General features: G+C 41.1%; 1 protein-coding gene across 1 annotated transcript in view; it reads left to right on the top strand.

Moving 5' to 3' along the window:
* The window catches only part of LOC108940791 (E3 ubiquitin-protein ligase rnf213-alpha-like), a 46,275-nt gene that overhangs the window by 27,631 nt on the left and 3,361 nt on the right, over positions 1–15,283 (top strand). The window contains 27 exon segments of the mRNA XM_029250258.1: positions 1,093–1,228; positions 1,714–1,905; positions 2,260–2,390; positions 2,479–2,636; positions 3,104–3,313; positions 4,057–4,244; positions 4,398–4,518; positions 4,934–5,034; positions 5,142–5,327; positions 7,510–7,679; positions 8,303–8,405; positions 9,610–9,724; positions 9,879–10,080; positions 10,628–10,821; positions 10,921–11,043; positions 11,228–11,338; positions 11,492–11,734; positions 12,053–12,128; positions 12,427–12,461; positions 12,558–12,658; positions 12,917–13,073; positions 13,269–13,443; positions 13,551–13,645; positions 13,833–14,084; positions 14,375–14,507; positions 14,657–14,740; positions 14,965–15,145. Of these exon segments, the coding sequence (XP_029106091.1) occupies positions 1,093–1,228; positions 1,714–1,905; positions 2,260–2,390; positions 2,479–2,636; positions 3,104–3,313; positions 4,057–4,244; positions 4,398–4,518; positions 4,934–5,034; positions 5,142–5,327; positions 7,510–7,679; positions 8,303–8,405; positions 9,610–9,724; positions 9,879–10,080; positions 10,628–10,821; positions 10,921–11,043; positions 11,228–11,338; positions 11,492–11,734; positions 12,053–12,128; positions 12,427–12,461; positions 12,558–12,658; positions 12,917–13,073; positions 13,269–13,443; positions 13,551–13,645; positions 13,833–14,084; positions 14,375–14,507; positions 14,657–14,740; positions 14,965–15,145 (3,973 nt within the window).

Raw genomic sequence — 15,283 nt, 5'->3', positions numbered from 1 at the left:
TGCATTTATGGGTTAAATCATTCAACATGTAGCTTTAAAAAACAATTTGTGGAAACATCTTTTAATTTTCAGTCACTTTTTTTTTTTTTTTTTTTTTTTTTTTTTTTTAATTTTAAGGTAGCTTGAACTTAATAATGTTAATTTTTACAGCATGTTTTCTTATTTTACCGATTTTTACAGGACCTATTTAAATACATCTTTTTACACTTTCATTGATAATAAAGCAAGTCTAATGTGACCATTCTGTATTACAAATGTTGATTCATGTTGATAAAATGTAGAGAGATTAGAAGTCCTGCAATGCAGAAGTGCCCTGTCCATGGTGTTCCCTGCCTCAGAACCTGTTTCCAGTACAGACTCTGTAACAGAGCAGCCCCATATAGGACATGTGGTGGACGAAAATAAAATAAAATCTAAAATAAATAAACAAATAAAAGTCTAGGGCTGCATGGTGGCGCAGTGAGTAGTGCTCTGCTGTCTCACGGCACCTGGATGGTGTGAGAGGACATGGGTTCAATCCCCGCTCAGTCTGTGTGGCATTTGCATTTTCTCCCTGTATCTGTGTGGGTTTTCTCTGGGTGCTCTGGTTTCCTCACACAGTCCAAAGATATGCTGTTGAGGTTCACCCATAGTGTGTGAGTCACAGAATGTGTTCCACTGATGTTTGGATGAGTGACCCATTGTAAGTAGTGTATCTAGCAGTGTTAGTCACCTTGGTGAATAAGGTGTGTGAGCTGGTAACACTACATAGAGTTCATTGGAAGTCGCTTTGGAGAAAAGCGTCTGCTAAATAAATAAATGTAAATGTCTTGCAGAAAACTAACTAGGGATTTACCTGAGATTTTTATAAAACCTATTCCATGAATAAATTAAGGATTGTCTCTATTATGAAGCTTTTATTAACTGTGATTGGTTGGATTCACTTACAGATCAAGAACACACTTTGTTTCCATTATTTAATTTGTTGAGGGCCCACTGTATAATATTTTGAAAATGCCTTTCTGAAATTATTACAGCATTCATAGTATACTGTATATTATAAAGAGTCTGTGTTTTCAACATAACCAAAGAATATTTTTTTAATGTGTACAGCTACATTTTTGAAAATTACAAAGAAACGCCTTCACTCTCTGCTCCGGATGCATGATGAAAACACCTTCTTACTCAAGAACTGGGTTTTCAAGGAGGCGTCCAACTTTGATGCCCTGCAAGAAGGAGGGACTTTCAGGTGTGTGCCTTGTCATATGTATGCTTGCATGTCTTTTATTCTTTCAACACATATCCACACTGAAGGTATATAGAAGAAGGAGAATTATGTGTTTTGTAAACTAAGACAAACTTGACTACAGTTAAATTTCTGTTAATTATATACATTTAATAAGGATGATGTAAATAAGTGTTTGGAATATGTAACTTAATTTTTTTTTTTTTTTTTGTTAGATGTTAGGAGGAAATATAGATCCACAATAGCATCATTAAGTTCGCTTTTGATATGGAGATAAAAGGTGGGAGAGTTATATTAAGAGGGTCCAAATAAAAAAAGAATCTAAACAGTGGTTAGGTAATGAAAGTGGATAAATAGCCACTCTTCAATAATGTCAGGTTTGAGATGTCTGTAGTTTGGAACTTGGTATATAGATCATTTACATTTGTTCTGTAGTAGTACAACACAAAAGTTGCTTGTGGGTAAACCATGTGTCTTAATGTTTGCAGGCACACTTTGTGGAAGAGAGTCCAGGCAGTGCTCATCCCCTTTTTAGCCCAGCTGATCTCTGTCATTGACCGTGACTGCAACCTCGACCTATTGCTTGACATGAACTCTGGTGAAGCTGTAAAGAGGCTCTGGTTGGACATCTTTACAAATGAAAAGCTGCTTATCATTCCATACACTAATGTGGACAGCAGGTATGTGCATGTAGAGGCCTTCACCCCTTATGGGGTGTGTGACCTGAAGTGCCATTCAAGATCCCTTATGTGTTTAGTCTTGAGCTCCAGTAACAGTGAAGTGGTTATGGATTCTATATTTCTGAAGAAATGTAATGGATAGTATATCTTGTGTCTTATTCTAATTTCCATCACCTGTACATTTTTGATGGCTAAAAAAAAAATCAGTATTAGTGATCTTTCCAAAGTTTTCAGTGCATCATTGCTGTATTAGTTACATCCATTGTTTCTTGGTGTTTTAAAATGTTTCACTTGAATTCCGTGAAACAGGAGTTTGTGTTGAAAATGTACACTTATGGAGCTTTTGTTTTACAGTTCCCAGACAAAAACAATCCTGGTTCAGAGGCATGTTATGTCAGACAAGAACATGGGTTGCAATATGCCCTTTAGCTGGAGGATTAAGGACTATCTGGATGAGCTGTGGGTTTATGCCCTACAGCGTGAAGGTAATGGCAGTCAAGCTGAAATGTTCCATCACAGTTTTCTCAGTTCTCCATTTCAGAAGCATTTTACAGTGTCTTTCTTGATATCAAGGCCAGAGCCTGGGACAGTTTGAAGAATTTTTCACCAAGACCCCCCTGGGTAGGTACATAGTGGATAAAGACAAGGAAATGCAGAGGGAGTTTTTCCAACGATACCTTCAGGATTACATCTCTATGACAATGAAGGTAACTTCAGAAGAACAATTGCAGGTAGGAATCTCCAGCCTTTGCTTTCAGCAATGTACTAGTTTAAACCATGAAAACCAGTTTAGTGGAACAAAAGACATAAGCCTCATCATTAGAAACGGAGCACTGCATCTAAACTTGTTTCTGTCTAGATGAAGCTTTGCAAGTATATTCTACCTGATCACAAAATCAATTGTTTTGATAAATCCCAAGAGCCTGAGTCTGCTCTGAATTCCGAATTCCCGTGATACTTTTACCTGAAGTATCCCTTACTTTGCCTTCGTAATTTCTAATATAGATGGCAGACTGACATGAAACGTATTACATTTTTCCATATACAGGGAAGGAGAACGTGTAACATTTTTCTGTACTGACAAATCTCTTTGCAAGTTTTTAAGTAACATGCTGTATGTTACTTACTGACTGAAGGGTTGTCACAATATGCCTGAATGGAAAACATTTTTTTTTTTTTTAAAACACATTATTTTCAGCTGCTCTGTAGAGCATTGGCTTGCTGTGTCAATGAGTTGAGAGGCCGACTTGAAGTAGATGGCGACAAGGCTCCTACCCTGCCCTGGGTTCATGCTGCATATGAGGAATTCAAGAACCGCCTGCAGAACTTCTCCAGGATGTTGACTATTGAGCCTCAAATGACCCAGGCTCTTCTGAGGAACCAGCATATCACAGTAGGGGATGAACTGGTGAGCGTTCCTCAAACTCAAGCTGACCATTTTTTGAAAACTGCAGCTGACCACTTGTTTCATTGCTCTTGCAGTGCAGACATCCCTGTCCCTCTTTATTTTTTTTATTTTATTTTATTTTATTTATTTATTTATTTATTTATTTATTTATTTATTTTTTTTAATGTAAGAGTAGCTTCCTTTCATGGTTTTGAATAGGTTTGATGGCTTACGTGAGGATGGTGCTGTGTTATCAGCAGAAACACTATTGTAAAGCAACTTGTTCCGCAGAAGTGCATGTGTTTTTGTTTGCTTTGACAATTCGTACTGTTAATCTTACAGCAAAAGAAGCCTTACTTTTATTCTCCAGGCTCTTGCCTGGCAACTTCTGTTTACATTTATTTATTCAGCTGACACTTTTCTCCAAGTGACATATGATGTGACGCTACCTAAAAGGATTTACCCATTTATATAGATTGGAAATTTTTCCTGAAGGCTACTAGAGCAGGAGCTAGGGTTCAAGTCTGTGTCTTTACAGTGTAGCAGGTCTAGCTACCATGCTTCTGATTTAGTTGTGTCAGTTTAATTTCCACCAACTGAAAGCACAGAGAGCTCAAAACATTTATTTTTACCACTCATTAGAATCATTATCAGAATCTTTTATATTCTGCTTTCTGTGATTTAGTATGCCATGAGAGGTTTTTTTGTACTTTTGGAACTTGTGTGGACCCCCAGATGTTTACCCTTCCTGCTTCTTTGGTTAGATTTTGGATGTATATGCTGCCTTGGCCAGTGTGGAGTACCTGGAACCACTGGAATTGAACACAGACAGGCAGCGGTTAGACTGGCTGAGACGGGTGAAGAGGCTTCAAGTGCCCATCGAGCTGGTCTGCTCTGAGGAGAATCTGGCACGCTGCGGGGAGAGGAGCCAGGAGATGACCCGTCTTGTCCGGTGAGCTGGGGCGGACAGTTTTCTTCGATCCAGTCTGCGGACAAGCTAAAAATGAAATCTGTACATTTCCCCAGTGGTATTTTTTTTTCTTAAAGAAAAAACTTTTTTCTTTGCATTTGTTTGTTTTTTTTTTTTTTTTTTGCCTACTGGTAGGAGCTGCTGGAATCGCATATTTTCTCTGTCTCTGTTTGTGGAGCACATGCTGCTGGGGATTGAGCAGTTGGAGACGAAGCTGCAACCAGTAGTACTGGAGCACACGCAAAGACTGGGCCAGGTGAGTGGCTGCCTTTTGGCCCCTCCATTTGTCTTTTTAGTTCTCTGTTCACAGCTTAAAATGCATGCAGCAAATAGAATGGCCTCTTTGTTATCAAAATGTTAATGTTTTAATAATAAACTTTAAAAAAAATTGCATCTTTGAAGAGCAGATTCTTAGACCACTTTACAATAAAAATGCTGTTTTTATACAGTAAAACAAAAAATAAAATCTGCACTAAAAAGAAAATAAGAGAAATGATGAGATAAAGGAAAAATTGAGTACAGAAAATGTTTGACTTCTTTTTGAGGGAAGTACCAAGCCCTCTATATTAATTAGATGGATGTGTCTTTTCTTGGCATAACCAAACTGCCTGAAGATTCTGCAATAAAGAAGGAAATGCATTCCTAATGCATTGCTTTTGGAAATTCTTTAGGTTTTACAGCAGAACTCCGACTTGAAGGCAAAGGTAACTTTTGAGAAAGTGATTGAAGTACTCAAGGCTTGTAAGGATGGAGCAAGTGAACAGATTTTCAGGTAAACTCCATTTTCACTGCTCTTTCATTGCAACCATGGTTTCTGAAGATCTTCATTAACAGTGTGGTGTGAACAGGCTGTTTATGAGCTTTTTCCTCCCCCTCCAGGTTTGGGTTTCGGCCCTGCCCAGTCTGCTTAGGGGATCCCCAGGATCCCCTTAGTCTGCCCTGTGAACACATCTACTGCCTGAAGTGCATCAAGCAGTGGTTTCTTGTCCCAGGTCAGATGATGTGCCCAGTGTGCAAGCAGGAGGTCCCTGGTGATTTTGCTTTGACGGTGTCTGAGGATGTACGGTAAGGGGCTACAGATGGTCAGTACATGTAGTCATGTAATTAATTTAATTTTCTCAGCCTGAGACATTATTTGAAGAGTCCATGGGAAGAACAATCAAGGTCACAAAATGTCTATATGGAGAAAACAACTGAATTTTTAACTTTGAAACAATATATAATTGCAGTGCATAAAAATTGGATAACACAAACACATGATATTTGGCAGTAGGGTATTGCATTTTAGTGCATTTTAGTCAGTAATTGTGGTATTGGAGATGATTTTAAAAGTTATACAATCTGGACATGGATCGTTTTTCCCTTTTTTCTATGTGTGACTGAAAAATTGACTTTTTCAGAACCTGCCCTTTATTATTATAAATGCATGAATAAGTAACACTGGCTAGGCATAATTTATAACAGGGTAGGCTATCAAGTGTACAGAGCTGCTGTGGTAGGCTAACCTAACCTATTTTGCGACCATTGACCCTTTAGACAAAATTGCCCATTTGCATAGTGTGGAGTTAAACTAAGTGCATTAAACTTAAAGGCATTAGTAGGATAGAGACTATGCAACGATTGAGTAAATGGGTTGTTGTGACCATTGGCTGCAAAGATATATCCTGTGCTTGCAGAAAATATGTAATATAGATTGCAAAACAAAGTGTGTTGACGCATGTTTAAACCTACAAATGTTCAGAAGAGTACTTTTTTGCATGCACGAGAGATTAAGGTCAAGGCAACACTGAGGGGAGAAAAGTTCTAGTTGTGACATGTGAAAAGAGGAAGACAAGAAATGGCATAAAACTAGGTGAAGGAGCACATGTGTAAAACAGAGCTGAGTTTGGAAAATACCAGGTAAACGCCCATTAATGAATATGTAAATGATTACATGAATAAAAAGAGCAGCAAGAAACTGATCAAGGAGACACCCAATTTCTTGGGCTCGCCCATCGGCCGATGTTGTCGTGAAAATTCTTTGTGTGTCTGTGCGTATTTCTTTCAGTGTCTCCTATGGCTGAACAGGAAAGAGGAAATTTCTTTCACAATAGTCATACCTGCACTTGAGAAATATGATGTGTTTAGCAAAATATAATATAGTTGTAGAAATCTGTTAAAGTGCTCTTGCATCGCGAACACCCTGGACTCTCAAGTGTTATGCATAGCCCAAGTTGGAAACCGATGGTACAGAGTAGATGTTGTTGAAACACAGTCTCTTTAGAAAAGAGAAGAAAATACAAGATTTGTTAAAGGTAGCAGATCTAAAAATGTATGTCAACTAGTAGGAGAAGTACTGTACCTGTAGTGGTCACGACTGTCTGGAGTGTGATCTGTCTTTGACTGGAGATCCTGAAGATGGAGATGAACTCTTGCACATACTGGCACCTTAACGCTCATTTCAGTGTTAATGAACAATGTTAATTTCTCTTGGCATAAACATGATAGTCATAAGAATATTCATTTGGCAGAAACCTGGGATCCTGCTCTCAGATGACATCTGTTTACGTTCTTGAAACAAACGGCAATAAGATTGTCTTGTTCAACTTTTGTCTTCATCTTGTTCAGGTGCTTCACTAACACTGCTCTTTCTTCTTCTGAGGTCCCGGAAAAAACACTGAAGTCTTCTGCATTTGCAGTCTTTGCCAGCAGAATGTTCTTAAAGCTTACGAATTTGTCTACTTCTAACCCTATTCTTTCCTTTAAATTTACGTTTCTTCGGTCAGTGAGCTGTGGTGTTCTCTATGCTCCCATTTTGGACAGTAAACAACAGAAGTAAACAGTTGGTCAGTTCATGTCACGTAAAATCGATGAGCCGAAGCAACTTGGATCTTGATAGTTTTTCAGTGGGGAACATTGTACTACATTTGTTCTTTCGGAAGGGGCTTTTTTACTTTGCTGCATAATGTACGACTATGACCGCTTTTCACTGGGAGACCCTTTTACGAAGAAACTAGAACAAATGATCAATAGGGTAAGGGGGATAGCTATATTTTTTCAAAATTGTGACTATGATCATTCCTCCCATGGACTCTTGTTGAAAAACACAGATTGGATTCTTGTTTATATGCGTCAAACAATTAGCTATATTCCTATATAAAGGTTGGAGCAAAACATCCAGGTATTTTAGTTCTCTGTGCGAAATCCATTCACCCATCCTTTGTTTTTATTTTTAACATTTTATTATTCTCTTTTCTCCTTGTGGCAGAGTTCTCATCAATCTGAATGCCCAGTTCAGAAAGCAATGCAATGCCTTTTTCATTGACCTGGTGTCCACCGTATGCTTCAAGGAGAACACTCCTCCCTCCCATGACATCATCCTACATTTGCTCTCCTTCCTCACGGTGGAAGTAAACACTGTCATCCCCTTAGTACGAAGTGAGTTTTGAATTACACAAAACGCATTCATCCTTCCCAAGGCCATTGTGCAAGCAGTGTCAGCAGGTGTCCTCTCCTTACACTCATTATGTTCTTGTTGGCTCTCAACCCAACAGCATGAATCTGCAGTCACAGAAGTAGTGCGTTTTTGTGACAAATACTCTTATTTTTGTCAGGGGTTTCCGTGTTTTATATAAATATTGTCAAACATAAAGAGCTTTGCAGTGTTTTTTTTCTTTTTTTTGTCAGAGTTGCATAGGAATGTTGGTATTTCGATTTGGCTTGTGTAATTTTCTTTAGAAAATATTTAAAATGCACACACACACACATTTTCAGAACCGCTTGGCCCATACGGGGTCACGGGGTACCGGAGCCTACCTGGTAACACAGGACGTAAGGCCGGATGGGGAGGGGACACACCCAGGACGGGACGCCAGTCTGTCGCAATGCACCCCAAGCGGGACTCGAACCCCAGACCCACTGGAAAGCAGGACCGTGGTCCAACCCACTGCGCCCCCATATTTAAAATATATAAATTTTTTTTGTTTATGAAAACAAAGTTGCTTACAGGTGAGTCCAGTGGCAGAGTGATTTGGTTTCACATTCTCTTTCTCCCTCAACAGAACGCCGGCTTCTGCTGACCAAAGCTCTCTCACCTTTTGATGACGCTGCAGACAAAAATCCGGTGGTGCGCTCAGTGGTCCTCAAACTCCTTCTCAAGTACAGGTGAGTACTCCTGTGTGGGATTAAAATTTGACAAATATTTTGGATAAGTGTGGGAAAGCTCTATAATAAGTTCTTCATTATGGCAGTCATTAGTTGACTGCCTTCTTTGTTTGTATCAATTTTTCTTGCTGTATGCCTGTGTTAAAGCGCTCTGTGTCACTACGTGAGAAGAGTGCTCTATAAAAAATAAAAATAATAATAATAATAAAAATTAATATGGATTAAAAAAAAAACATATGCTGGGAATTCTTCTTTACAGGTGTCTCAGTTGTTGTTGCCCAATATTGGGCAGTCCAAACCTCTTCCTTGTTTAGATATCACTCCTTTATAGCTGTTGAATTTTGCAGAATTTTTTATCCTTATTTCTCAATATCAGTGTTGTAACACTACATTTTTTTTCCTTTATATTTTTTTTTTTTTTTTATTTAATAATGTGACCCTAATTTACTTTTATTCATTTAACTTTTCTCCAAAGCAAGTCATATTGCTAAATTATTCATTTTTAATTTTCACTTCTATTTTTCACTGGAGAAATTTAAGGTCAGTACCTTCAATTCAGTTTTTTATAGAGCGCTCTTCTCACGCAGTGACACAGAGTGCTGAACAAAGGCATAAGACAAAGCGGCGGATAGTTGGCTATATATTAAATTACTGCAATATCAGTGCAGTTATTAAAGCTGTAAGTATGCCTACTTGCCATATAGAAGAAGAAAAAAACAAAAAATTCCCACCTGGAAGGTGAGGGAGGGGAAATAAAAACCTTGCGGAACAAGTGCCAGTGGCTGCCCATCCCTCTTGGAAATTCTAGATTTGAAAATACAATTTACAGCCAATAATAACACTGTAGCTGAGTGTTAACTTGTGTTACTTGATGTCCCAGTTCACATAAGCACATCTCATCCACCACAGCAGGCAGTCATGAGCTTCTGTCAGCATTGGGTGCTGGTATCATAGCTGGCTGGCCTCCTCAGGTCTTATCGTTGCGAAACAATGTTCAAAACCTTGCTCAAGGATACAGGAGGTGGGATTCAAACCATGTCCTTCAAGGTGGCAGCTCTTACCGCTACGCCACCACCTTCCCTAGGAACCCATGCTTTTTGTCTTTCGCTGCTATTCTGTTGATGATGGAATCTTGTGGTGAGATGAAAAATGTGAGTTTTGGGCCACATGTATTGAAATAAAGATGTGTTCTTGTGTCTTAAAGCTTTGAGAATGTGAAAGACTACTTGCAGAGGCATCTGGCTGGGATTGAACAGAGCAACATTTTGGAAGAAAAGGACAAAACTGAGCTTTACTGTCTTTACATAAATTGCCTTGAGGTACCATACATTCATCACCCGCATGTTGCTCTTCTGCTTTTTACTTGTTTAATTTGCTCAGCTTTCCTCTCTATGCAGTGATGTTGTAGCCTTGCATCCCTATTTATCCCCACTCACCAGCTCCTCTCCCTCTCCTCACCCCGTCTTTTCCCAGGACTCCATGTTTGAGAGAATACAGCGTCAAACGACCACAGAGCAGCAGGTTCATCTCCAAGATGAGAGGGGCTTCCTGTGCCACTTCATAGAGTGCAGTTCTCCAGCCACAGCGACCATTGAGTACCTGCAACAGATTGCCAGGGTGCGGCTTTCGCTGGATTTGGCAACACAGCTTCTGGTGGACAAGGTCACTGGCTCGGGTAATAAGACATATAATATATAGGCTGTTGGCAGATCTATGTGAAATGTGCTTTGTGACAAAGTGTTTGAGGGGAGAAATACAACTGAGCAAATATGTTTATGGTGACATTTTACACAGCTGTGGAACGGTGTTTTGTTCACTAAACTTCATAAAACAAAAATTTAGCATTTTTCATTTTGGATCATTTGAAACACACACACACACACACACTGTCTGAAACTGCTTGGCTCAAGCAGGGTCGCGGCAAACCAGAGCCTAACCCACCAACACAGGGCTAAGGCTCGAGGGGGAGGGGACCCACCCTGGACGGTACGCCAGTCCGCCGCAGGGCACCCCAAGCAGGACTCGAACCCCTGACCCGCCAGAGAGCAGTCCCCGGTTAAATCCGCTGCACCACCACGCCCCCCTTATTTGGAACAGTGTCGTGTATTTATTGAAGAAACATGTTTGCAAAATTAAAAAATTACAAGGATAGGATGATAGCTGAGAAACATTTTTCATTATTTTATGTAAATTTTATACTGTAAATGGAATGTTTTTGCCAGCAAATGCGGAGGATCAGACTGTGGTCGCACCCTTCCTGGAAAGCGTGGAGGACCTGTGTGGGAAGAGTGGGAATGACTGGTATCGCATCTACCTGATCCGCAAGGTGTGCAGCCAGCATGGCGTGGACTTCATTCACAAGCTGCTTAAGATGCCTGATCTGAAGTGGCTGTTTCCGGAGGAGTTGCACCTGCAGGTAGTCGTTTTGATGGATGATTCTCTCTTTATTACAGATGTGGCAATCGAGTGCAGTAGCTCAGAGAGAAGTCTAATCTAACATACTCGTTTTTTCCAGGATGAAGGCAGTGGGCAGATGGACCAGTACCTTGTACACGGAGAGCAATACAAGGATGTCCGTGAGGCCGTTGCCAAGGCAGTGATTGAAACCAAAATGGAAGGAATTGATGAGGCCTGTGAGGTAAGTATCTCACTTGGTCTTTGACTTTTTTAGAAGCCGTAGTCCATAACATTTTCTGTCAAAGGTGTGTATGAAAGATGCTGTCGCTCCTAAAATGCTACCGAGCTGCAATTTGTTGATTCTTCTTCTAGCAGGTTTATGGAAATCCGTGTGTTTTAGCTAGTGCTTCTCCTGTTTCCTGCAGAAATGTAAATGCTCCCCAGGAAAGAGAATTCTATACCTGCTCCTGGCACTCTTCAGAGAAGTCACTTGTCTCTACAAAGCAGCCAATCCCACTCTCCACCCCAAACCACAAGTAATGGCACATTCACTTGGTGAACATGTCATTGTAGTTATTGTTACTATTATTGCTTTTATTAGTAATAGTAGTACTAGTATGTATGTATGTATGTATGCATACTAACCATAACATATAACTGCATTGAACCATATCTTTTCCCCCTCTCAGCAATGCAAGGCTCTAGAAGCATTCATCCAGACCTCCAGGCTCCTTGCCAGTCTGGAGCTGAAGGCCTTTGCCATGGACCTGGTGCACAACAGGCTTGGGAGTCTGAGTGTACAAACAGATGCCCCTGATGGAGGACATGCAGTCACAGAGCTCACCATTCACCTGGCTGCAGTGTTGTACTGTGGTATTAACGGGGTGCTTGTGCCCCTCAGGATGCTGGCCCAGGAGCCTGCAAAAATGCAGGTAAGCCCTCAGAACCCTCCACCTTCCACCAGCAATCTTGTTTATGTACAGTTGGATGGGCAACATGCGTTCAATGTGATGTCCATATTTTCTTAGATAATAATTTAGCAAAAGTTTTAAATTAGATAAATTAAAATGGTTTGCCTTTTATTTAGCCTTTACGCTGAAATCTAGGAACGCGTCTTGAATAGGATGTCCGTCCAAGTTCTGGAATGTTTTAGTTTACAAATTTTAGTCAGAAGTGCAATTCCTTAACCACCAAATTGCTTGCAGGCTCTTGAACATGTTGTGATGTGTAATTTGCGGTGTTTTGTCCAGGGAGCCTTCATACCCACCATGCCTGAGGACATGCTTGTTGTGGCACAACAGGTGATGGGGCAGTTGCAGTGGTATTGTGAGTACTCTTTACTCAGATGTGTATGGATCAGTCTCTCACACAGTCCTCAGTGAATTAGTTGGTTAGTTCACCATTTATGCAATTGTGTATAAAGGATGTGAAGTCAACAAAATGTGTGACTGTAGGAAAGACTATTAAAGTCACTAGCCCCCATGGTTATACATCTAAAACTTAGAGAAGACTTTCTAATAAGCCTGGAACCTTTGAGAGTATCAAGTTTACAGTTTTTTTTTTTTTTTTTTTAAAAATGTATTTTTTTTAATTATTTTGGATGTTTTTCTTCTCTCTCCACAAGCTTGTCCCAATGGTCACTATTGCACCATCGGTGAGGTAAGCCCTAGTTTCATCCATGTGGATGTTTACCCTATGTTTACCCCGCTGTATCACTGGTGTATCTCACTTACATGTGTCCTTTTCTATCTCAAGTGTGGTAGGCCGATGGAGGTGGGCCGCTGTCTGGACTGCGGTGCAGAGATTGGAGGAATAAACCACAACCCTGTAGCTAATTTCAGAGTTGCTAATATCCAGTAAGTTCAGCAGGGATTAGTTGCCTAGCCTCAAAATTACCTGTAGATAAGTTTTAATGCAGTTTTTATTGAAGGCAGTGTGTTTCATCATTTTTGTCCACCTAAAGCTAGATGGCAAGGAGGACGATTCATGGGTCCTGCTAAGGCACCATTTACTCTACAGCACTGGTTCTAAATATTTGCCCTTCATGCTTATGCTGATGGATAGTGTTGGTAGTGTGGCAGACCAGTCTGAGATGTGGGCTTGCCATCATACAGGGGCGACCGCACTCAGACAGGCCACATTCTTGGAGATCCCAGGAGGAGAGACAACCCAGACATGCTGGACACCAAGAGCATGTCCCTGGGACCCTTCACCATCGTGAGGCTCCTGACCCATATGGCCATGCTGTTGGGAGCAAACGGCCGCCAGCAGGTATAAGTCCAGAACTTGAGTCAAGTCATCTGCTGTTTAATCGTTTAAGAATTACTGTTAATCTAAAACAGCACTAACGATGGGTGCTAAAATATTTTTCTCTGTGTTGCAATGGATATCTACGGTTGTGCGTTTTTGAAAAGGTTAGGTGATACGTTATTCACCCACATTAATATCACATTCCATTTCTCTTAGGACATCATAAACATCATCAAACCTCAAGTTCAAGACCCAAGAACATTCCTAATGGGCCACCTCTTGAAGGATGTGGAGCATCTGACCAGAACCCTGGGGAATGGTGTCGATGGGACAATCAGTGCTGTCCACCTCACACTGAGACGTCTCATGGAGCCATACCAACCTAGTCAGTGTAAGCAATCTCCACTGGACAGCAAACAACTTATAATTGATGCTAATGATTAGCACTAATCAGATCTGCTCTATGTTATTTGAATACTTGAATAATTCTGTCATCAGGGCCTGTACCTTATGACGACACTCTATCAAGTAAAGAAGCCAGAAATGGTTGGGAGATGGCTGTTGCCACTGACATCATTACTCCTCAGCTGAAGGTGAGAACAGAAAAGCTCTAGAACTAGATAACTGTGTACTAGAGGAGCAATGCTGCATTCTGAGACAAGAATTAGTGGGATCATTTTCTTTTCTCTATCATGAATAAATCATGGAATTCTGCATTGGTGAACAGCATCCACATTCTTGAGTTCACATTCCAAACCCTCCTTTTGTGACACGATGCAGCACCTGGAGCACGAGCTAAAGGAAGTTAACACCCTCATCAGGACAGACTCGCGCATCTCTGCAAATCCCATCATGAAGGTGATTTTCGGGGATCCCCGGATCTTCCTCGCCAGTCTTCCAAAGGACAGCCTAATTCATGGGCCGGCCGTGTGGAGCTGCAGGGAGAGGGTGTCCCTGGTGAGCCTGGCTCACATTGTGGAACAGAACAACGGCAAGGAAACAGTACCTCTACTCTGGAGATTCCTGCAGAAGGTGAGACAGAAATACAGTCGAGACGTGAGCAAATCATCTTTCTGATGAAGGGGCTGGAAATAAAATTGTCATGTAAAGATGGTACGATCTGAAGATTATACGGGATATTATTGCAATGGGGTCAGATACGTATCCATCTTATTGAACCCCTGCACCAGTTTAATCATGTTTGTTGTGGATTGAGGTGGAGATGTAATACAGGCGAACGAGCAGGGTCATTTGTGTTCAAAGTTGGTTTATCATTTTGTGCTTGATGACTGGTGCTGAAGATTTCGAATTGTCGATTATAGGAGGCGGAACTGCGGTTGGTTAAGTTCCTCCCAGACATTCTGGCACTGCAAATGGACCTTGTGAAGAAGTTCCAGAATGTGACAGATCTGACATATCTCACCATCGATGACTTTGTCAGGAACCAAAAATCAGGTAATCGGCTTCAAGTACGGAACTGCTGCTTCACGGTATCATTTTATAAAGTCAAATACAGTGCCAGAGTTTGATAATATCTTTCGTTTCAGTGTGCGTGAGCCCAAGCCTGTAGGAATTTAACTTTTTCTTTGGTTTCCCTCCCGCAGGAGCTCTGATAGCTTGGTATGAGGGGAGGATTAGGGTTTTCTTGACAACATGGAACCAGCTGAGACTGTCACTGGCTACCAATGGTAAACATACTCAGGCACTTGAGACTTTGCAAAGTATCGTGTGCCGTGAAGGGCAACATGATGAAGCCAAGTATATGTTGATTTGTAAACCTTGGGTAACAAACTGTATGAACATCTTTTCTCATTGGATCTCCAAATACATCCTTTCAGTGTTTGGATGTCTTTACTCACAAGCGGTCCCAACTTCCATCTCAATGTTGTCTTGTATGTGTGCTTGCGTTTAGGTGAGTTAAAGATCCCAGCAGAGTTTTGCCGTGAGGACTTGGACTTCCACAGCGACCTCCGGGTGCTACTGCCCCAGCGCCAGGGCAAGGGGCTCTGCTCCACCGCCCTGGTCAGCTACCTCATTGCCCTGCACAACGATCTCATCTACGCAGTGAACAAGCACACGGGGGAGGAGACCAGGTGGGTGACCCCACACGACGCCAGCCTCAGCCTGCCTATTAGCTCAAAGTAAATGATATTCAGTCAATTTGGAAATAGCCCCACAGCATGCCCTGTTTTTGGGAAGTACCTTTTCAAGGTCTCGGTGCACAAAAGGCT

Source organism: Scleropages formosus, chromosome 3 (genome assembly GCF_900964775.1).
Source record: "Scleropages formosus chromosome 3, fSclFor1.1, whole genome shotgun sequence".
Taxonomy (NCBI): Eukaryota; Metazoa; Chordata; class Actinopteri; order Osteoglossiformes; family Osteoglossidae; genus Scleropages; species Scleropages formosus.
Note: the sequence above shows the minus strand (reverse complement) of the source record. Positions and strands in the feature narration are given on the sequence as shown.